General features: G+C 44.9%; 1 protein-coding gene across 3 annotated transcripts in view; it reads left to right on the top strand.

Annotated features, from left to right (window-relative positions):
- Window positions 1-24,406, top strand: part of LOC146798086 (cytochrome P450 2G1-like) — a 370,121-nt gene that overhangs the window by 181,678 nt on the left and 164,037 nt on the right. For all 3 annotated transcript variants that reach the window (XM_085625303.1, XM_085625305.1, XM_085625304.1), the window contains exons 5-6: window positions 5,727-5,887; window positions 7,575-7,751. In XM_085625303.1, the coding sequence (XP_085481429.1) occupies window positions 5,727-5,887; window positions 7,575-7,751 (338 nt within the window). The remainder of the gene's footprint in view (window positions 1-5,726; window positions 5,888-7,574; window positions 7,752-24,406) is intronic.

Below are 24,406 nucleotides of genomic sequence, written 5' to 3'. Positions count from 1 at the left end.
CGTCCATGGAATCGAGTATATGGTACCCCCTTCGATCTCGGAGTAATTTATCAGCGGCTTGGAATAGGTGTTCAGGGGACCTTGTATTTAACATAGGGGTTTGAAAATGTCTGTTACATTCTGGACGTATCGGACGTATCGGATCATTAAAGCCTCTAGCATTATTATGGGGTCTTCCTCTACCTACGTAAGCTATCGTTTCTAATTGTTCTGATTCTTGCTCCTCCTCTCCCTCTGATTCAATTCTGTCTGCTTCTCGTCTTTCTTTATGTATTCGTTCTACTTCTTTGCGGATCTTTCGGCACATAACTACTATGCATGACTGTTTATCATGTTTCTCTTCTGATATGTTCTGACCCCATTTGGCAAGTTTTTGCATGGTATCATGATCTGCCCCAGGCCTGTCTTGGTTCCTAATCACACAATTTATGAAAAAACATAGTAGTTGTCTTTGGACATCCACTTTCTGGTATTCCATAGCTTCGTTAATACTTTCTGGACCTCGCCCTGTTTGGACAAAGTGATATATATTGTCTAGGTGTTCAACCATTCCTGGTATCGTCATTAAATACAATGTAGCTCGTCGTATACGTAGTGATGATATTAGCAATCTGTCCTGTTTACCTGGCACTGGATCGTATCTACAATCCACAAGATGTTCTTTAAACATGTCGGATGTCACTAGTTGGGGTGTACGTTGGAGTGCTAAATCTCTAAGGGTCTGTTTATTTCGCGGCGGTGTGGCAAACATGTCTGTCGTACCTCCTGTAGCACCGTCTGAGGTGCTAGGCACGAAAGGATTCGTTGGACGTAAGATAGAAATTGTGGATGCGGGAAAAACAGTAGAAACGGACGGACCTGTGGGAATGGGCGTAGGAGTTTGTTGTTGCGGGGATACAGACGGATGCTCTTGGTGTTGTGCACCATCGGCAAGCGGTGTGTGTGGTATGGGATTAGCATACTCGGGAGCTACGTCATCTAAATAGGAGGAAAGGAAAACGTCCTTTGCCGTTTTGGGATGTGTTTTGGGATGTGCTTTTATCGGGAGCAATGGAGGAGTCAAGTCTTTTGGTATTTCCGGGGTAGCCTTAGGTAACCCTTCGGCCAGAAGAGGATACATACCATTCATAAGAGTGTTTCTTTGTCTATCTACTTGTTCTAATTTTACTCGGGTACCTTCCTCAATTAATAGATTTTCTTGGGCTTTATTTGAGTTCTCTCTACCTTTCTCTTCCTGCCTGAGCGCTTTTTCTGTACGTCTATATGATTCTTTACGCCATAATTCAATGGCATCTTTCTGTGACTGTCTGGCTTTCTTTTTCCATAATTCTTCTTCTACTCTCATGATGCAATCTGCATCCCAGGTCCCCGCTGCGGGCCATCTCTGACTCTCTGGTAAATCCTTGGTGTAGTCCACCCATAAATCAAGAAATAATACGGCATCTAGGCCATGTTTATGATACATAAAATATCCTGGAGTGTCCCTAGGTGGAATGGGAACAGCTTCTTCGAGTACCCCTTTTCTAGTTTTGATCTGTCTTAATTTCGAAAAGAGCGGCATTTTTAGATCTGGTTACTTAATCTTACACACACTTAATACAAATAAACACAATAATGAACAGTCATTCACACCACAATGTATAGAACGTATTAAAACATTTAACATTTAACGAATAATGATGACTAATAGGAAACTAGTTACTGACATAATACTGACACTAGGTAATACTTATTTATATGCAAGACATACTAGATATACTGCTAAACAGCACAGATACACTGCTAAAACAGTGCAGACCGGATTTGTGTACCCAAACCCGTCTTGACCGGCACAGACTATGTGCACGTTAAATGCCTCCCCGGCAATGGTACTCACCGGGTAGCGCGGAACGGAAGGCCTCGGAACTGAACTGAAACTGGACCGGACTGGACTCGACTCGACTGGACTCGGAACTTCGGAACCTGGTGGGCCTCTGTATACCTCGGATCTTGCTCTCTCAGCTAGGCTCTGGTCGGGATACTTCGCACTTCTCACCGCCTCGTCTGGGTGTTGATCGCAGCCTCAGTCGCCCCCGCTTGGCCGGAGGGAGATACAGGAAATCCTGCGGGTACGCGTTTTTGTCCGTTCAGCTGTGGCAGGAGACCGGGCCTGCAACGCACCTCCGGCGCGTGAGATGAGAAAGTGTCCCTATTCGGGCGCCAATTTATGTGGTAAATATTTCATTACCGGTACTATTTTTTATGCGGTAAAATCTAGTAAGAATAACTCAGTAAATATAAGAGGCAGAATCCGTGGTATTAGAGTTTCTGAAAGGCTTTATTCCTCTACAAAGGAAATACAATTCGAATTGCAGGCTTCACACTCCATCACCATGAGGGTTCAGGAAGGAAGGCAATACATTATTGACAAGTAATGGTATTTATATGGAAAGCATTACATTAAGACAGATGCAAGAGGCGTAACAGCTGATAATACAGATATAATACACATACGTAACGAAAAAAGGCGTAAACATGGGTGTAACTAAAATACGTCATTAAACATGATGTCACAAATGGGTGGATCCATAAGAGAATCCTGCAATGTCAGCAGAAATACTTGGCAGAGATGCGCGCGCAGCCGCATGACGTGTGATTGACGTGCAACTAGAGGGTGAAGGGGACTTGACATTTAGCTCTACATGTGGAGACAGAAGTCTGAGGGGTCATGTCAACCTAATCCCAAATCATATCTAATATCTTATGTTTAAAGAACTGTATTATCCAAAAGGAAAGGTCTCTAGGACGGAATCTATTCTATACTGACTGTTAGTGCGTGTACAAGCGTCTAAGTGTCTACATGAGATGCGAGGGGGCAGGAATCTTCCATGGTAACAGGGGCTATGAATTACTTGCAGGAGGACAGTGAGGCCTGGCCCTTTGCACGGTAGCTGGAAGAATGTTTACCTAAACTACTAGACAGGAATGCATCGGATGAGGAGCGGAGCAGATAATCTTGAAGGTGAAATACAGTTTTTGGCAGGCAACAGGCTGGATCAGGCACCGTTAGCCGCGCAGGGAGTAGGACAAAGTTCATGGATACAGATGCAGGCTCGGACTGGAGCTTTCAGAGGCAGAAGGCAGGAAAAGGCTTGATGACAGAATGCAGGGCCTACTCGCCTGAATCTGTAGAATGTGGAAAGTGAACCACATAAAGTCGGTGGCCTTTCATACTTAGGAATGGAATATCTGACCCATTCATGGCGGATCTGAAAGAGGACATGTTGACGGTGGACGCACATGTATTTGCGTCTTCATAACTGGAACTGGAGGGAACATACATGTACTTATAGCATGCACATGGAGCCGTTGGGGTCTACGATAGGGGACATAACTGATCACAAAATTCATATTTCCTCAATATAGATAGGTCAGAATATCGAAATTGGGGTACAAAATATCGATTACCAAAATATAGACCTTAAAAATATAGATGACCAAAATATAGACCTTAAAAATATCGAATACCATAATATCGAATTTTAAAATATAGATTACCATAATATCTAATTTTTTTGTGTGTTATGTATGGTAGTATATGTGTTAAAATGATGTATTATTGTTGTAATGTATGTTTAATTTATTCAAACAAATGAATGTTATGTAATTTAATTATTGCGTCATTTAATTCCGTAGCGGGTTGTGGGTTTATAGGGGAATAGGGTGGGAAGTAATTTAATTATGGTTAATTAAATGTGAATTATATTTATATGTTTTGATAACTAATTAATTGATAATTAATTATTAATTGGTAATTTATTTTTATTAATTGGTAATTAATTTATATTAATTGATTAATTGATAATTATGTTAATTGTATTTGTTATTAATAGGAGCGGGTTGTGGGTTTGTAGGGGAATTGGGTGGGAAGTAAATTAATCGTAATAAAGTAAATAATTAATTTTTTATTTATGTGTATTGATAATTGATAATTAATTTGTAATTGGTAATTAATTATTAATTGGTATTACATTTTTATCAATTGATAATTAATATTTTTAAATGGTAATTAATTGTTATTAATTGGTAATTATTTTTAATTAACTTTTTATCAGTATTGATATTTAATGTCATTTTATATTTAATTTAAATCATTACTTTCCCTACTTTTGCACTCTCTGGAGTGGGAATAGTAATTATTACCTCTACGCTATCCAACGCTTTCCCTACTGTTGCACCGTTTGGAGTTGGAATAGTAATTTTTACCCCTACGCTGTCCAACGTTTTCCCTACTGTTGCACTCACTGGAGTGGGAATAGTAATTTTTACCTCTACGCTATCCAACGCTTTCACTACTGTTGCACTCTCTGGAGTGGGAATAGTCATTTTTACCCCTACGCTATCCAACGTTTTCCCTACTGTTGCACTCACTTGAGTGGGAATAGTAATTTTTACCTCTACGCTATCCAACGCTTTCCCTACTGTTGCACTCTCTGGAGTGGGAATAGTAATTTGTACCCCTACGCTATCCAACGTTTTCCCTACTGTTGCACTCACTGGAGTGGGAATAGTAATTTTTACCCCTACGCTATCCAACGCTTTCCCTACTGTTGCACTCTCTGGAGTGGGAATAGTAATTTTTACCCCTACGCTATCCAACATTTTCCCTACTGTTGCACTCACTGGAGTGGGAATAGTAATTTTTACCCCTACGCTATCCAACGCTTTCCCTACTGTTGCACTCTCTGGAGTGGGAATAGTAATTTTTACCCCTACGCTATCCAACGTTTTCCCTACTGTTGCACTCACTGGAGTGGGAATAGTAATTTTTACCTCTACGCTATCCAACGTTTTCCCTAATGTTGCACTCTCTGGAGTGGGAATAGTAATTTTTACCCCTACGCTATCCAACGTTTTCCCTACTGTTGCACTCACTGGAGTGGGAATAGTAATTTTTACCCCTACGCTATCCAACGCTTTCCCTACTGTTGCACTCACTGGAGTGGGAATAGTAATTTTTACGCTCTCAGTATCCAACATAATCTCGACATTTTTAAATTACTTACATTATGTTTACATTTTAAGCTATTTTATATTATATTATATATGTTTTATTTAATTGTTTTTAATATTTAATTAATTTTATATTATTTTTAATACATTTAAAAAATTCGATATTTTGGCTAACTATATTTTGACAGTCTATATTTTGGAATCGATATTTTAGTACTTACCTGTTTGTAGATAGGGAGTCGATATTCTGTCCCTCGATATTTTAGTGTCGATTTTTTGTATAGTCTATATTTTGTCCCTCGATATTTAGTCACTGAACCTGATTTGTGCTACTGCAACAGCTCGGCAAACTTTGCCCACATTACTTTTCAAGAGAGTCCCCTTCTGAGGCAAATATCCTTGTCTCTGTTCATTATTAAACATAGCACGCAATGAAAATCTTGCTATTGGCATTGCACACCATCCAGTGTGGAACTACCCTTTCAGGCGGGCCTTTATTTCTTACTTGAACATCTTTCGAATTGTAAAGCTCTGGACTTCGTACGTGTTGATCACTCCTGTGGACACAATATGAGTTTCTTTAAAGCCTTGGCATGGGACCTACAAATACCATACCCAACTGCATACAATACTTGCAACTTATGCTCTAATGAATCAAGTGTTTTGTGTTGAATGTGATGTAGATACTATTTAACTGTGTCTGCCACACACTGACATGACTGTTATTCTTCTAGGAGAAATATGTGACCCATCTCCTTATCTTGAGCATTTATCTGCCAATGTGCTCTTTTCCATCATTGTGGGGAACCGTTTCGACTACGGAGATGAGAAGTTACATAGTATGCTAAGAGCAGCGAATGAAGGCTTCCTGATTATGAGCTCTGTCTGGGGACAGGTAACTTACATATATTTATTTTATTTTGTTTGGGGGACAGTTGTGGTACCGAATTTCAGTGGACTGCGTTAGTTATTAGGTTTTAGGACCCTGGCTACACTTGGCTAAATTTGAAAGTGCAAAAAGAACAATTGATGGACAGAATGCAGAACAATGTCATACATTCACCCCAGTACAGAGATCTGGGCCAAAATCCATCGTTTTTTTGCTCAACAAGCCATTCCAGTTTGGACCCACCCATATGCAAATCAGTCTTGACCCTGCACCAATAGGAACAGTCCGGTCCAAACTGCCAGGCCAAGTCCTCCCTGGACTGGAAACAAGCATCCTAGCACCGGTTTCGGGCTTTCAGCCCTCACCAGCCAGGATATCTTGACTCCAGTGGCATGGGGAGCACGGACCCACGTTGGGGCATAGCCGTCCCACTCGGGGTGAAAAATGCAAAAAGAAAAATTGATGAACAGAGGCACAGGGTCAAGACTGATTTGCATATGGCTGGGTATAAACTGGGGTGGCATGGTGAGCAAAAGAAAGATGGATTTAACACAGATCTCTTGACTGGGGATGAATGTATGATTTATTCAGCATTCCGTCCATCATTTGTTTGCATAGCACTTTTCATCCTATGTGGGATGGGTATGCTCAGACGTGGGTCCCTTGGTCACTGTGCTACTGTATTCAAGCTAGCCAGGCTGATGAAGGGATAATACCCAGAAACTGGTACCAGGATGCTTGTTTCCGGGTCCAGGAGGACCTGGTTTGACAGTTCGGTCTTGACTGTTCCCATGAGGCACAGGGTCAAGACTGATTTGCATATGGCTGGGTCTAAACTGGTTAGCAAAAGAAATATGGATTTAACCCAGATCTCTTGACTGGGGGTGAATGTATGATTTATTCAGGATTCCGTCCATCATTTGTTTGCTTCAAAAGTAGGCTTGATTTGAATTGAATAATGTTAGATATGGTAAAAAAATAAATGTAATGTGTTGTCGCTTCATGTTTTCCTCCACTTCCAACTGCTGGCAGGCTTAATAAATAAAACAACCAATACATTTTTAGAACAGAAGGCACAGTCAGCCTGGAACCAAAGCTCCCCCTTTACTACAAGGAGAAATACAACCTTGGGCCTCTAAATTCACAATTTAATAAATCCATGAAAAACGAAAATTATGATGATGAGAACCACCCACTAACACTCCAAAATACAAAGAAGTAAAAAGATCAAGGTAACAACCTAAGAGAAAACATATTATGCAAAAGACAGAAATGGATAAATAAATAGAAACATTCCCTAATAACAGACTATTTGTTCACTTTCACCACCTGCACAGCATTGTCTCTCCATCATTGATGTATTTGCTGGCCCCGACCCATTCTCTCCTTTGCACATCTGTCTCTTCTAATTTCTTCACAAATATGCAACTTTTCACCGGCCCTATACTGAATTCCCTTTCAAAGTCTCAACACACTCCACACTTACCTACTTTCCAACACAGCCCTCCTTGGTTAACTGAAGCACGTTTTTTCCTGTCCTCACCTTGCTTACCTTCTTCACACAAACCAAATCTCCACTAAATGTCTATGGTAATATCAATCACCTACATCAATCTCCACATTATGACAAAAACTGAAAAACACCTGTGTGACATATTAGGATTGATTATTTTTGTGTTTTATCTTATTACAGCTTTATGAAATGTTCCCTGGAGTCATGTATTACTTGCCTGGACCTCACAACAAAATGTTCAGCATTTTTGAAGGCTTTGAAAAATTTCTTCTGGATAGAGTGAAAGAGAACCAAGCTACACTTGATGTAAACTCTCCTCGAGACTTCATTGACTGTTATCTTATCAAAAAAGAGCAGGTACTGTGATCTATGAAATACATAATATGGTGGTGCCAAAATCGGATACATTAAGTTTGCATGATGTATTTGAACATACCGACATTGTTGAGGGTATAGATTGAGAAATCAACTGCCTTTGCTTTAAAATGAACAAAATATTCAATTCCATGCTAAACACTTGTGTCCAGCAAAGCAACAAGGCAAGGCAAGTTGCTATGCTGCATTGCATGAAGGAGAGAAAGCTGACCTGTGCATATTTGCAAATATATGGTGCTGTTCAGCTCCCTCCTTGCGCTGGTGCACTTGTGGTTGCCTAGCGCCAATGCAGGCTCCCTAATGCCATGATGCAAGGAGGCCTGTGTTGTGGGTCACATTGTTTAAGTGTAGGAAGGGTTGCCTTCCCGCCCAAAAACAATCCTTTGAAGCTTATTTCTAGGCCTGGGTGATGAACTCCCCTCAGTTCGTGGAGTTTGCAGAGTTTTCAGCACTCCGCGTAGTTCGCGGAGTGCAGAAAACTCTGCTCTGCGTTCAGTGGAGTTTTTTTCTCCACTCACGCTTCCGAACAGTAACTCGCCAGCGTGAGCAGCTGCTCTGGTAGAATTTCTACCCTAGCAGTAGAAAGACCAGTGCGTACAGCAGTTCACACTGCACTCCGTCACTTGCGGAACTCCACAGTTTTTTTCTCGCTACACGGAATTCCGCGTAGCAAAACTCCGCAAACTATGCCAAGGCCTAATTATTTCTCTTTGCATATGTGCTGTAGAATGCAGCACATATGCAAAGTAGGTGTAACAAAGAGAAATAAAGACATCTCTCCTGGTTATGCCAGCCTCGGTTAGTCACAACATTCTGGTGCAAAGCCAGGTTTACCGCCTATAAAAAATCTGGGTTTGTGTTAAAATACATGGAAGGATGCATGGAAATGCCCATGCTGCACCTACATGACACCTCCTTAGTGCAAGGTAATGCAAGGTTGCACGATGCGCTGCATGTGTTACTTTTTTAAGGAAATGTGACACAAACCTATGCAAATCAAGACTGGCATGGCTTTGTAATTCCCAACTAACATTGTACATCATGACTGGACCAAAAAAAGTGTCACAAGCACAATGGAAAATGTTACCAAATCAGGGCCTGGATGCACAGGGCAATTCAGCTATGACATATTTAGTCTCACTCTCATGCATGGCATCACTAAGCGTGGATTCCTAATCAAGCAAGCTTAATTTTTCTAGACATTAACTTCATGTATCTTTATTCAGATTCTTACACTTTTCTCTTATGAAAGCTGTGCACATACAGTATTATCAGGGTTTTGGTTTCTCTCATGAATAGTCCCTTTGCTTTGTGTACAAAGAAAACCTGTAAAAAGTGCATAAAGTTAGCAAGGGTTAGCATTAAATGCTCATTGTAAATGATGGGAAACTATTGTCACTTTGCATTGCGATATCGCACTTTGCTTATTCTTGCTTAATAAACATCGCCAAATTTCAAGGCAGCATGTGAGCAGTTTTGTCTGATTTTTGTACGAATTTATCACCCACTTTATTATTTGGTGGATGGAGAAATTTTGTTGGCCTGCGGGGGAATTAATATCTGGCAGGCAAAAGTTAACGCCCCTTCAAAGGAGGCGCTAACAGGAGAAATACTTTGCATGCATGCTGCATTGTACTGCATGCATACAAAGTCGAAAAAGTATTTTGTACAAGTAGAGTACCCTTCCTGTACAAAACTTAGGATGGATTCCTGCACACACCCTAGCACTATGGCACTAAGGTGTGTGCATGGTGCACGACCACTGAAATCAGTACCAGCACAAGGGAAAGGGGAGGAGAGAGCCATATCTCTGAAGGTATGGTGCTCTCCTGCTCCCTCCCTGTCGCAGAACGCAGCACAGCCTCGCGGGGGGGTTGCGCTGCATTGCGTGACTTTTTGTAAATCTCCCCTAAAGTATGAACTTTCTTATTTCCACCAACAATCCCAACAATCTGGTGACGAGACATATCTGTACACATCTTTTCCCTGAGGATTATGAACTTAAAAAGCCAGCTACCAAGGCATTTGAAGCTCTATTTGCTCAAATAATACTTGCAATTAGGACGAAAATGTGAGGAACTCACAACACAATCACTGTTGCATTTTTGTTCAATTGGCAAAACTGGCCAACCAAACCATAGCATTACGTGAATCAGCTATTGTTATTAGTAGCATTGGTAACAGGATGCACGCTATTAAAGAATCAGTAAAAGTCAAATTAAATGCTCAACCAAGCCCACACAATGGATAAGTGTGCCTGCTCGTCCATTTTAGAAAGTCTAACCGAAGTCCCAAATATTAGAAACAGAATAATAGCAGACTGCATAGACCAACTTAAAAAAGAAAGGCCGACAGACCTGGACAATGTGCACATCCACAGGACGCACACAAACGACACAAAATCCGTCCATTAGGCGGAGCAATAGAGGAGTGCAACAGAGACCCAATTACTCCAACAAAACCATTAACCAAGAAAAGGATGAGCCTTAAGCTCAAGCATCAGTTGACCCACTACAGCCACCAGCCAAAACCGAAGATGGCCAGAATGTGCCTAATATCAATGATAACACCACTAACTAATGAAGTGCTTCCTTTGAAGAAGAACAGGCCGTAAGGAAATACAGCTTACCCAAGCTAATAACCCATTGAAAAAAGACCATTATCAGTGACAATCTCTGCTTGCTGTGCGACACAACATGTACGGTACGTACTCATGTGAAAATAGTACCAACTTGTCATGGAGCAATGAATTCCTTTACAAACTTTCCAGCTGTGAGAGAAGAAAACACCACTAGGATTGCTAAGGACCTGAATCATCAAACCAAAGGTCCAGGCACAGATTTACGAAGCATTTGTGCCGCTATTGCGTCATGCATGGTGACACAAGGCAACACAAGGGCTTCAGTGAGATTTACTAAGCCACAGAAAGCCACCTTGCGTGGCTGCGTATAACTTAGAAAATTCAAAGTAGCACAAGGCAGTGCAAGTCATTCTGCATTACTCTGCGATGCAAAAGCATTCCATAGGTAGAGCAGGGTGCTCCTCACATCCAGCCATAGATTTTGGAGCATTCCCAGATTGACTAAGACTAGTAAACCTCGGAATGCATCAAAATGCTATAACTGTCGAACAGAGGCCTAACAAGAACAAATATGCTTATTTCTCCTTGTTATTTCCTCTTTCTAAGTGTGCTGCATTCTGCAACTATCCTTCCTGTAACATAGGCAGTCTTGCATCATGGTGGAAGGGTGTCTGTGTTGGCGCTAAGTTGCACTCTGTGCGCCAATGCAGAAAGAGAGCAGGAATGCATCCTATATTAGTAAATATGGTGCATTCTCGCTCTCTCCATTTGACGCAGTGGAGTGCAGCACTTCATCTTGCTGCATTGTGTTGTGCCAAATAATAGTAAATCTGGGTCCCGATGACAGAACCACCAACACTACATTATAACGACCCACCCATTTCTGGAGTCAATAAATGCAACACTAATCACAATAACTCAAATAATAAATATCTCCAGGCATAATCCGAATGCTTAACTTGACACCTCAAATATCTCAAGATAAGCAAAGGGGAGGCAATTGATATCAAAGAGCCATGAGGACTTGACCCATGGATGCCACACAACCAAACACAAGCAAGAATTGATCTAACACTTACTAGCCCCACAGTTGATCCCTCTCTTTGTCACCTTAATGTCTTCTCCCACCCTCAAGGAAAGCCCTGGGTTAAAGCCTTAACTGCTACCTGTAATCAGTTAGCATTCAAAATAAGATCAAACCAGCAATCAGAACCTGCACTAACAATTGAAAGAGCAAGGCAGTATCCCAAAACCTTGCAACATCACCTGACCCTAGAGCCTGAGGACCCCACCCTGTCCTTCACACCCACCTATCAACCCAGCGGAAGCCACAATATTCTCAATCGAGGCAATATACTCAAGATAATTAGAATAATGCCATGTCTCCACTACAGATTTTCAAGTGATCCACGCTGTGTAACTTTGTGCCACCGACTACACAGCATAAAAAACAATCCACATTGACCTCCTGGCTTAGCAAATAATTTGCACATCAAATCCTGGGTTACAGGAGCAAATGACAGCAGAATCAGGCAATAAAGCACTGCTTTTTCAAGAGGCTTTTAAGCAGCATGTGGTTCCTCAATGATGTTCTAAAATAAACATGAAGGGCCCGATTCACAGAATTAACTTAAGACAAAATCCTAAACTTACTACTTTTGGTATTCACAGAATGCACTTACTACTTTTGGTATTCACAGAATGCACTTACTACTTTTGGTATTCACAGAATGGATTTACGACTACTAACTTTACGTCCGCACTCGGGCCGGAAACTCCGGAGCTTCCGGCCCAGAGGCAGAGCTTCCGGCCCGAAGGTGGAGATTTCGGCCATGGCTAAATATCTGCCACTGGCCGGAATCCCCACCTCCAGGCCGGAAGCTCCGCCTCCGGTCCGGAATTTCCGGCCCGAGTGCGGATGTAACGTTAGTAGTTGTAAATCCATTCTGTGAATACCAAAAGTAGTAAGTGCATTCTGTGAATACCAAAAGTAGTAAGTTTAGGATTTTGTCTTAAGTTAATTCTGTGAATCGGGCCCGAACTCTCTAAAACAAAATTGCAACTGGGTAAGAAAGGAGGGTCTCTGGTTGGCAGGTTTCCACCCTGTCCAAGTAAGGACCCTTCCTTCTAGACAGGGTAAGGGAACTTATTCTTCTAAAATAACCCCCTGTTCACCCCCTTGGTAGCTTGGCACGAGCAGTCAGGCTTATCTCAGAGGCAATGTGTAATGCATTTGCACATAACACACATTAATGCAGTGAAAACACTACAAAAGGACATCACACCAGTTTTAGAAAAATAGCCAATATTTATCTGTGTAAAACAGGACCAAAACGATAAAAATTCACCATACAGTAATTAGGATATGAAAATTGCACAGACTCAAAATTCAGTTGCCTGAATTCAATAGCTCTGTCTGGGGCTATCACGGCATCGTAAACAAACAAATCCTACAGAGTTCAGGCAGACTGCGAGGTCGTGGGCCAGCTCTGTTGTCGGGAAGACCCGCAAATAGTACCCTGGAAACAAAGGGCGTCATGCATCCTGCAATGAGCTCTGAAGAGGTGGTGTCAGCAGGTGTTGGCTTCGGAGGTCGGTGCAGGAGTCATCGGGCCCTTGAAGTCACACACGTTGCAGATCAAACTCCCTGAGATCGAAGTCAGCAATGCTGGTGTCGGCAGGCATCGGGGCTGCGGTGTAAAGTGGAGCTGCGCGGCATGTGGTGCCCTCAGGTTGAGGTGCAGGAAGTGCCTTAGTGATGGCGTCCAGTGTTGTCAGATAGACTCGCGGTACAAAAGGGGTTGGTGATGGACGGAGCATCAGAACCAATCAAACACTCACACCCAGTCAACAGATCTGGGTTTCATCCATCACCGTTCTTTAGCCCACTCTGCCACCCCAGTTCAGACATGGCCATATCCAAATCAGTCTGACCCTGTGCCTCATGGGAACAGTCCAGCCCGAAATGCCAAGCCATGCCTTCCCTGGACCGGAAACAAGCTTCCTAGGACCGGTTTCTGGCATTTCAGCCGTCTTCAGCCAGGCTTGCTTGAATCCAGTGGCAAAGTGAGCAAGGGACTCACGTCTGAGCATACCCTGCCAACTTGTGGCGAACAAAGCGGTACAAAAGGGGTTGGTGATGGACGGAGCATTAGAGCCAATCAAACACTCACACCCAGTCAACAGATCTGGGTTTGATCCATCACCGTTCTTTAGCCTACTCTGCCACCCCAGTTCAGACATGGCCATATGCAAATCAGTCTGACCCTGTGCCTCATGGGAACAGTCCAGCCCGAAATGCCAAGCCATGCCTTCCCTGGACTGGAAACAAGCTTCCTAGGACCGGTTTCTGGCATTTCAGCCGTCTTCAGCCAGGCTTGCTTGAATCCAGTGGCAAAGTGAGCAAGGGACTCACGTCTGAGCATACCCTGCCAACTTGTGGCGAACAAAGCGGTACAAAAGGGGTTGGTGATGGACGGAGCATCAGAACCAATCAAACACTCACACCCAGTCAACAGATCTGGGTTTGATCCATCACCGTTCTTTAGCCCACTCTGCCACCCCAGTTCAGACATGGCCACATGCAAATCAGTCTGACCCTGTGCCTCATGGGAACAGTCCAGCCCGAAATGCCAAGCCATGCCTTCCCTGGACCGGAAACAAGCTTCCTAGGACCGGTTTCTGGCATTTCAGCCGTCTTCAGCCAGGCTTGCTTGAATCCAGTGGCAAAGTGAGCAAGGGACTCACGTCTGAGCATACCCTGCCAACTTGTGGCGAACAAAGCGGTACAAAAGGGGTTGGTGATGGACGGAGCATCAGAACCAATCAAACACTCACACCCAGTCAACAGATCTGGGTTTGATCCATCACCGATCTTTAGCCCACTCTGCCACCCCAGTTCAGACATGGCCATATGCAAATCAGTCTGACCCTGTGCCTCATGGGAGCAGTCCAGCCCAAAATGCCAAGCCATGCCTTCCCTGGAACGGAAACAAGCTTCCTAGGACCGGTTTCTGGCATTTCAGCCGTCTTCAGCCAGACTTGCTTGAATCCAGTGGCAAAGTGAGCAAGGGACTCACGTCTGAGCATACCCTGCCAACTTGTGGCGAACAAAGCGGTACAAAAGGGGTTGGTGATGGACGGAGCATCAGAACCAATCAAACACTCACACCCAGTCAACAGATCTGGGTTTGATCCATCACCGTTCTTTAGCCCACTCTGCCACCCCAGTTCAGACATGGCCATATGCAAATCAGTCTGACCCTGTGCCTCATGGGAACAGTCCAGCCCGAAATGCCAAGCCATGCCTTCCCTGGACCGGAAACAAGCTTCCTAGGACCGGTTTCTGGCATTTCAGCCGTCTTCAGCCAGGCTTGCTTGAATCCAGTGGCAAAGTGAGCAAGGGACTCACGTCTGAGCATACCCTGCCAACTTGTGGCGAACAAAGCGGTACAAAAGGGGTTGGTGATGGACGGAGCATCAGAACCAATCAAACACTCACACCCAGTCAACAGATCTGGGTTTGATCCATCACCGTTCTTTAGCCCACTCTGCCACCCCAGTTCAGACATGGCCATATGCAAATCAGTCTAACCCTGTGCCTCATGGGAACAGTCCAGCCCGAAATGCCATGCCATGCCTTCCCTGGACCGGAAACAAGCTTCCTAGGACCGGTTTCTGGCATTTCAGCCGTCTTCAGCCAGGCTTGCTTGAATCCAGTGGCAAAGTGAGCAAGGGACTCACGTCTGAGCATACCCTGCCAACTTGTGGCGAACAAAGTGGTACAAAAGGGGTTGGTGATGGACGGAGCATCAGAACCAATCAAACACTCACACCCAGTCAACAGATCTGGGTTTGATCCATCACCGTTCTTTAGCCCACTCTGCCACCCCAGTTCAGACATGGCCATATGCAAATCAGTCTGACCCTGTGCCTCATGGGAACAGTCCAGCCCGAAATGCCAAGCCATGCCTTCCCTGGACCGGAAACAAGCTTCCTAGGACCGGTTTCTGGCATTTCAGCCGTCTTCAGCCAGGCTTGCTTGAATCCATTGGCAAAGTGAGCAAGGGACTCACGTCTGAGCATACCCTGCCAACTTGTGGCGAACAAAGCGGTACAAAAGGGGTTGGTGATGGACGGAGCATCAGAACCAATCAAACACTCACACCCAGTCAACAGATCTGGGTTTGATCCATCACCGTTCTTTAGCCAACTCTGCCACCCCAGTTCAGACATGGCCATATGCAAATCAGTCTGACCCTGTGCCTCATGGGAACAGTCCAGCCCGAAATGCCAAGCCATGCCTTCCCTGGACCGGAAACAAGCTTCCTAGGACCGGTTTCTGGCATTTCAGCCGTCTTCAGCCAGGCTTGCTTGAATCCAGTGGCAAAGTGAGCAAGCGACTCACGTCTGAGCATACCCTGCCAACTTGTGGCGAACAAAGCGGTACAAAAGGGGTTGGTGATTGACGGAGCATCAGAACTAATCAAACACTCACACCCAGTCAACAGATCTGGGTTTGATCCATCACCGTTCTTTAGCCCACTCTGCCACCCCAGTTCAGACATGGCCATATGCAAATCAGTCTGACCCTGTGCCTCATGGGAACAGTCCAGCCCGAAATGCCAAGCCATGCCTTCCCTGGACCGGAAACAAGCTTCCTAGGACCGGTTTCTGGCATTTCAGCCGTCTTCAGCCAGGCTTGCTTGAATCCAGTGGCAAAGTGAGCAAGGGACTCACGTCTGAGCATACCCTGCCAACTTGTGGCGAACAAAGCGATACAAAAGGGGTTGGTGATGGACGGAGCATCAGAACCAATCAAACACTCACACCCAGTCAACAGATCTGGGTTTGATCCATCACCGTTCTTTAGCCCACTCTGCCACCCCAGTTCAGACATGGCCATATGCAAATCAGTCTGACCCTGTGCCTCATGGGAACAGTCCACCCCGAAATGCCAAGCCATGCCTTCCCTGGACCGGAAACAAGCTTCCTAGGACCGGTTTCTGGCATTTCAGCCGTCTTCAGCCAGGCTTGCTTGAATCCAGTGGCAAAGTGAGCAAGGGACTCACGTCTGAGCATACCCTGCCAACTTGTGGCGAACAAAGCGGTGCAAAAGGGGTTGGTGATGGACGGAGCATCAGAACCAATCAAACACTCACACTCGGGCCATGGTGAAAAGTGGGTGGTACTTGTTGTGGTGCTGGCAGGTCGCAGTGCAAGCAGCGTCATCATCGTTGCTGAAGCGCTGCCATTGGTATACCCAAGTCTGCAGTGCACAGCGGAGAATGCGGTATGCGGTACCCACAAGACACAGTGCAGGAAGAGGCGTCAATTCACAGTCTGGAGTCAATGGTGCTGGCGTCAGTGGACCAAGGCTACGATGGGGGTTGGGGCAGAGTTTCGTATACCTAACGAGGGTGCCCCCAGGCCATGGAAAAGGCAGCGTTGTCATGGTCAGCTTGGTACGACGGCGTCTGTGAGACCGGGTTGGCAATGTGAAGCGAGGTGGTGCAGCATGCAATGCCCACAGGCCAGAATGCAAGCAGCAGCTTGGTGATGCCATTGGATAGCATTGGTGAGATCAGGGTTCCTGTGTGAAGTGCAGCGGTGCTCGCTGTGGTGCCAGCAGGTCATGGAGCTGGCAGTTATGTTGTTGGCGGCATCAGGTTGCTTTTTCCCTCTGAGCAGCTGAAACACACAGGTCCATGTGCAGGTACCCAGAGGATGGTGAAGTCTTTGGGATGCCTGAGACTCCAATAGGAGGAAAGCTCTACTTCAAGCCGTTGGAGAAACTTTAACATCAGGATTTAAGAAAGTTCAGTCCAGTCCTTTCATTGCCCAAGTCAGAAGCTGCAACTCCAGGCCAACCCAACAAAGCAGCAAATAGCAAAGGGGTACTACTCCTCCTGGCAGCTCTTCTAGCTCTTCTTCTTGTCAGGGTCCTTAGTCCAAAAGTGTTCTAAAGCTCTGGGGTTTTAGGTCTAATACTTATACCGCTTTTTCTCTTTGAAGTCTTGGCAAAACCAACTCTGTGCTCCCTGGTCCAGTCACACTACAGGGGGTGGAGAGAGTAATGTGTAGGGCAGCTACAGCCTATTCAACGGCTAATGGCAACTCCTCCCACCACTCTAGACCATGATGGCTCATCAGCACATGCAATGCACACCTCAGCTCCCTTTGTGTGAGTGTCTGGAGTGAATGCAAAAACAAGACTGTGGCGGTCTAAAACCAGACGTTGATTCTACAAGCAGGCAGAGGCGCAAGATGGTTAAGCAAGAAAATGCCCACTTTCTAAAAGTTGCATTTTCAACCATTCAATTGAAATCCATCTTCACTAAAAGATGCATTTTTAATTGTGAATTCAGAGAGCCCAAACTCCAACTTTTTACCATCTTCCTATGGAAATCTGCACTTGAAAGTTGTTTTGAGGCAGACTGTGTGGTAACCTTGGGAAGAGATAGCCTTTTAATAGTGAAAAACGAAATTTCACCATTAGGACATGTAAAACCACTCCTCTACATGTCCTTCCTTTTAAATACACTGCACCCTGCCCATCAGGTTGCTTTGGGCCTACTTTAGGGGTGACTTATATGTAATAAAGGGGGAGGGGGGTAGGCCTGGCAAGTGGGTGCATTTGCCAGGTCAACATGTCAGTTAAAAACTGTGCATGCTGAAACTGCAGCGGCAGGCTTGAGACACATTTGAAAGGCTACTTGTATGGGTGGCACAATCAGTGCTGCAGTCCCACTGGTGCTGCAGCAATAAATGGAATGCTGAACAAATTAAACATTCTTCCCCAGTCAAGAGATCTGGGTTCAATTCATCGATCTTTTGTTCACTATGCAACGCCAGTTTGGATCAAGCCAAATGCATAATAAGTCTTAATCCTGCTCGTCATGGGAACAGTCCAGCCCGAACTGCCAAGCCGGGTCCTCCCTGGACCAGAAAAAAGCATCATGGGAACAGTTTTGTGGGTACATCACCCCATCCCACCCTGGGCGAAAAGTGCTGCGGCAACAAATTGGGGGAGAAAATTCTGAACAAATCAACCATTCTCCCCCAGTCAGGATATCAGTGTTAAATCCATCGTTCTTTTGATCAGACTAACTTGAATCCAGTGGCACAGCAAGCAAGGGACCCACTGGGTCAAGACTGATTTGCAGATGGCTGGGTCCAACCTAGGGTGACGTAGTGAGCAAAAGAACAATGGATTTAACCCAAATCTCTTGACTGGGGGTGAATGTTTAATTCATTCAGCATTCCGTCCGTCATTTACTGCTGCAACACCTTTCGCCCTAGGTGGGATGGGTATGCCCAAACATGGATCTCTTGCTCACTGTGCCACTGGATTTAAGCAAGCCAGGATGATAAGGGGTGTTATCCCGAAACTGGTCCCTGGATTCTTCTTTGCGGCCCAGGGAGGACGCGACTGGGCAGTTTGGGGGTGAATGTTTGATTTATTCAGCATTCCATCCATCATTTGTTGCCGCAGAATGCAGTTCCACTAGTAGCATTTGATTTACAGGTCCTTGGCAAATACAGTGAACTTTACTAGGGGCTTACCAGTAAATCAAATATGCCAATCATGGAGCACCAATCATAATACAATTTACAGTAGCATCGCTTGCACTTTAGCACTGGATAGCAGTAAAAAAGTGTGCAGAGGCACTAAACCAACAAAACGACATCCAGTTCACCAATCAACAACAGGAGGTCAGAAAGCAAAAAAACAGGGGAAAAACGCCAAACGATGCCAGGTCTAACATACTGCAACTAATAAGTATCCCAGAGACAAGGCCATTAGCTGTTCTCTCACATCTGCCAGGCTACAGCAAACCCAAACTGGCATATGGACACTGGGCTCAGCAACCTCTGGTATTGTATCAGGGGGCCCCTAGTTGACACCCATAGGATCCAGCGACACCTCCATGGCCCATGATAAAATTAAGAGAACAAAATCCTCAAAATCGTGGATGGAACATCACAGGTCCAGGAAAGAAGCTAGATGACAATGATTAGACTAATTTTGATTAAAAAAGCAATACATTTGTTGTTTCCAGGAAACAGGAGCAACAGTCTCCATCAACCTTGATGGTTTCATATCCTACACCACTCCAGCCTCAAAACAGGCAAGAAGAAGACTGAAAGGCAGTCTTGGTATAAGGGAATCCACAGATCTCTTATCTAACACAGTCATTACCTTTTCTAGTAGAAGTAAACACATCCAACACCTAAAGCTAAGCAAGCCAAATTGGGCTCTGGACACTGTGATCATGTATCTCCCACCCGGCACACACAGGAAACCTTATTAATCTTTAGTTCCCTCACGTTACCGATTGACAACATACTGCACAAACACAAAATCTATCAATTTCCTCGAGACTCCATGGAACCTCTCTGATTAACAATGTTAGAGAACAGCTTTTCTAACACTCCTCAAAGTGATAAAAAAAAAACAACACAGACACCAGGCAGGGCTCGGGAATAGATTAAATGTATTTGAAGTTACCACAGCTTATTGTCAGGCCAAGGCAGAAGGCAGACGCACCTCCCAGTTTTATGTTTTAGAACAAGCCTCTTCTGCCTTGAGTCATTCTTGTGTGGCGTTTATGTTAGAAAGCACCATCATTTGCAAAACCCCAAAGGGGACATAGTCCCACCCCAGAGGGGACGCGGTCCAAACATGGGTAACCAAATAGAAAATAGAATTGCCATGTATGCAAAAAACTACAAGAAAATAGTACAACATATATATTGCAATATGAGCAAACAAGTGAACAAACAATAGGTGGAGATAAACCTAATGTAAGAGACAGGAGGAATCAGAGTGTGGTTTGTGTTAACAACTGTTACAGGTGTCAGAGAGGGCAGTGGAGGGCCTCAGCCCGGGCTGGAGTAGATTTGTTTTGTAAAGAAGTTGGGACGCACTGAGCTGTAGCTCAGAGTAACTGGTTCAAGGATAGAAATAGATAGCACATTAGGTTTGAGATGGTGCAGGAGAGATTTGGAATTGGTTACTGTTAGACCTGGCATTTCTTGGCGTGATTACCCTTCACTTTTTGCCTCTGCCTCCTCTATTTTTGACTGACTTAGATGCTATGGGCAATTTGCCACTGCTGATCAGTGTCTAAGTGCAAGTGCTCCCTGTATGAAGTGTCATTATAATTGGTTGTCCATGATTGGTATGTTTGCCTTACTTGTAAAGTCCCTAGTAAAGTGCACTATGTGTGCCAGGGCTGGTAATGCAACTGCTACTAGTGGGCCTGCAGCACTAATTGTGCCACCCACACCAGTAGCCTTAAAGAGGGAACTCAGGCCTGCCAGTGAAAAACTTGTGCGCAGTTTGTTACACTGCCATGTTGTTCTGACAAGTGCACCCATTTGCCAGACCTTACCCATCCCTCTCTAAGCACATCACATTGGTAGGTCCAAGATTCCCCCTGGGCATGGTGCACTGCATGTGAAAGGTGGGACATGTACTAAGGTGTGTACCATGTCCTGACAGTGAAATACTCTCCATTTCGTTTTTCACTGCTGAAAGGCCATCTTGCCCATAGGACAGAATGGGGGAGGCTGTGTAATTTCCAGCCTATCTTCCCAAACGCTTAAGATGGAGAGGTGAAGTTTAGTGTGCCTGAACTCACAATGTAATAACACATCTTTTTTTGAAGGTGGTTTTTGCATTGTGTAGAAGCCACTCTTTTAGAAATGGCTGGGTTTTTGTGCTCTAAACATTTCTGTGTGTCTGGATTTGAAAGTGATAGGATCTGGGAAATGTCTTGACCCAGGCGAGGAGGTGAGACAGCAACAGTCTGACCTGCATCTAGAGTGTAGGGGGAGGAGTAGCCCCTAGAGGTGAAGAGGTCTGGGTTGCTACCATAAAACAATGGTCCCATCTCCTGCTGAGTGATTGAGAATCCAGACCCTCACTAATCAAAGGAAGATGGTGTCACTGGCAGGGAGGCACCCAGAACTGGTTTGAACAGGCGTCAGTGCACACCTCAACACAAAGACTTCAAAGACATTTAGGGGTATAACTATGAGAACTAAAGCCCTGAAACTTTGGAGAATGGCTTGATAAAGATTGAACAAGACTGAAGCTACTTCGTGGTCAAGAGGAAACTTTGCCAAGGAAGATACAACTGAAGAGATTGAAGGAAACGACTGACCCTTGCTGTGTGTTCTGGGGCTGGCCTGCAGTTTGCTGTTTTAACCAAGGAGAGGCTGAAGGGACTTTGCTGTGTGCTGTGTCCCCCTGCTTGAAAGGACTTTGCTGTGTGCTGTGTCCGGAAGTAACGTATACCCAAGGGCCCGAGATGAGCTGGCTCCCTGTTGCGGAAACTCGGGAAAACAAATGTTTCCAGGAGAGTCTTATTGACGCTGTGTGCCTGTGCTTTTTGCAGCCTGAGACCCTCGTAAGAAGTGCCCTGGGATCGTGGGCACCTGGAGTCCAAGCGAGGGTCAGCGACGCTGTGTGCAGGTGCTTTTTGCAGCCTGAGTCCTTCGTGGGCATTGTCCTGTTATCATGTGCACCGGAATCCAAGTGAGTCTCAGCGACGCTGTGTGCGTGGGCTTTGTGCAGCCTGGGACTTTCGTGAGGATTGCCTTGTTATCGTGCACACCCGGAATCCAAGTGAGTCTCAGCGATGCTATGTGCGTGTGCTTTGTGCCGACCGAGACCTTCATGAGGATTGCCTTGTTATCGTGCACCCGGAGTTAAAGTGAGACTGAGCGACGCTGTGTGTGCGTGCTGTGTGCAGCCTGAGACCTACATGAGTAGTGCCCGGTGATCGTGCACCCGAAGCTCAAGTGAGTCTCAGCGACGCTGTGTGCGTGTACACTGTGGCAGCCTGAGATCTTTGTAGCATCAGTGACCCGAACCGGCAGCCCCGGAGGAGCTGAGCCGCTGGCCCAAGGCATCCATTGCCAGAGTGGGACCTCGAGCCAACCTTGTCGAGGGAGGGTCCGAGTCCCACTGCCCGGAATTCACAACAATTGCATCGGAGGCCCAGTCGCTGGAAGAGGAGAGGAGAGCATGGTCGCACCCCCCAGGTAACGTGTGTCGATGCCTGGGTGCAGGGTGCGGGCTCGGAGGGAGGCGCTCTCAGCCTCTCCCTTTCATGCAGCGTGAGCCCCTGCTTCAGCTTGTATCACAGCCCGTACTGGCCAAAAGAGTGGCAGTACCGGGGCCGGAGTGCGGAGCTGCACTTTTTGTTTACACCATACCCATGTGGGGGCAACTGCTGACAGAGGCTGACTGCGAGTCAGCACGAGTGGTGGAGAGACCGCCTAAGGCACCGTGATCGGTGTCGAAGTGTATTACACATTGCATTATTTCTGCATAATGAACTACCTGATTGTCGTATTACACATTTCATTATTTCTGCATAACGAACTACCTGATTGTGGTATTACGCATTGCATTATTTCTGCATAACAGACTATCTGATTGTCATTTTACGCATTGCATTATTTCTTCACAACTTACTAACTGATTAGTGTATTACGCATTGCATTATTCCTGCATAATGACACATTGCATTAGTTCTGCATAACGAGGTACCTGATTGTTGTGTTACGCATTGCATTATGTTTACATTGCAAAGTTTCGGATTCTAGCTTTACGCATTGCATTATTTTTACATTGCAAAGTACCTGATTCTAGCATTACGAACTGCATTATTTTTATATTGCCAAGTGCCTTATTCTAGCATTACAAACTGCATAGCATTGCATTAGGACTGCAGTGGAATGTTTAGAAGTGCTCATTAATATCGCCAGAACTTACATGGGCTGGTTGGCCTAACAACCAGCCAGAAGGAATATTACAAATACGCATATGCTGAATTTATATTGTGTGATCTTATTTTATATCTTTTTATATAAATTTACACTTGTTTTTATGAAACTCGTGTGGAGTCCATTTGTGGTGTCATCATTGGGTTGCTGTGAGCGTGATTGCAAATACTTTACACATTTGCCTTGAAGATAAGCCTGGCTGCTCGTGCCAAGCTACCAAGGGGTGAGCGGGGGCCATCTCAGAAGGTGTCCTTCCTTCGCCTGATGTGGAACCCAGGGTCCCTATTTGGCCTAAGGTACCTAACTCAGACAACCAGGGATCCCGGGTCTAACAGTTACCATATCTATGTGATACATACACAAATATATATTATTTTTCTCCCAAAAAACAACACCATCCTAATTTGGGGAAACCTAAACATCAAACTGTACCAGATGCTACTTGATTAGTTTGTACTGGAAAAAGTTCTTGCTTGTGACTTTCTGCCACCAAACTACACTTGTTGACTCACAAGTTAGAAAGGGGAACTATTTAACACTTTATTAACTTCTGCAGCATTATACATCCCTTGAATGGGCACACTCTATCAGACTCTCCTGTGCAAAGCACTTTCAGAGCAGGAAGTCATAGAAGTCAGGACGTGTCAGTGGTTATCAAGCTGGAGAGGGATCATGACCCACTTTTACTGTTAATATCCCTGCTGCTAACAGGTCAGACTGAGTGATGAAACAGTGGTTCCCTCCCACTTTGCAATGTCATTCTTGATCCCAAAAGGACAAATATATTTTGTAGATTCAAGATGAAAAAAGCTGCTAACTCATTAGCACTTGAACAATGGGAGCACATATCTTTATCCTATTAAACACTACAGGTTGTCAAGGTGACACAATGATTTGCAATCATGAGCACATTCTGCATGTCACAGCCAACACATGGCATGATATGCCTTGTGGCCACAACAATGCATCCAAACTCTCCTACCTTGAATGGTTTATTGAAGGTTGCTACAAGTTCAAGAGAGCTCTTGCAACCGCAGTAAAGAAAAGACACATTAGTGCACATAGTGAAAAGTGACTTGTGCAACTTGTAGGAAGCTGGCACTGTATACAGCTCATGTGGAGTCCGGGGTACCGACAGAGAGAGCAGTGCCTCACTTCCTGAGCTGTTTCCAGGTGAGGTGAGGTGTTAACCCGTACACTAACGGGTGACACCTACACTTTTGTGAAATCTTTGCAAACAAGACTACAGGTTTAT

Source organism: Triturus cristatus, chromosome 9 (assembly GCF_964204655.1).
Source record: "Triturus cristatus chromosome 9, aTriCri1.1, whole genome shotgun sequence".
NCBI classification, from domain to species: domain Eukaryota; kingdom Metazoa; phylum Chordata; class Amphibia; order Caudata; family Salamandridae; genus Triturus; species Triturus cristatus.
Note: the sequence above shows the minus strand (reverse complement) of the source record. Positions and strands in the feature narration are given on the sequence as shown.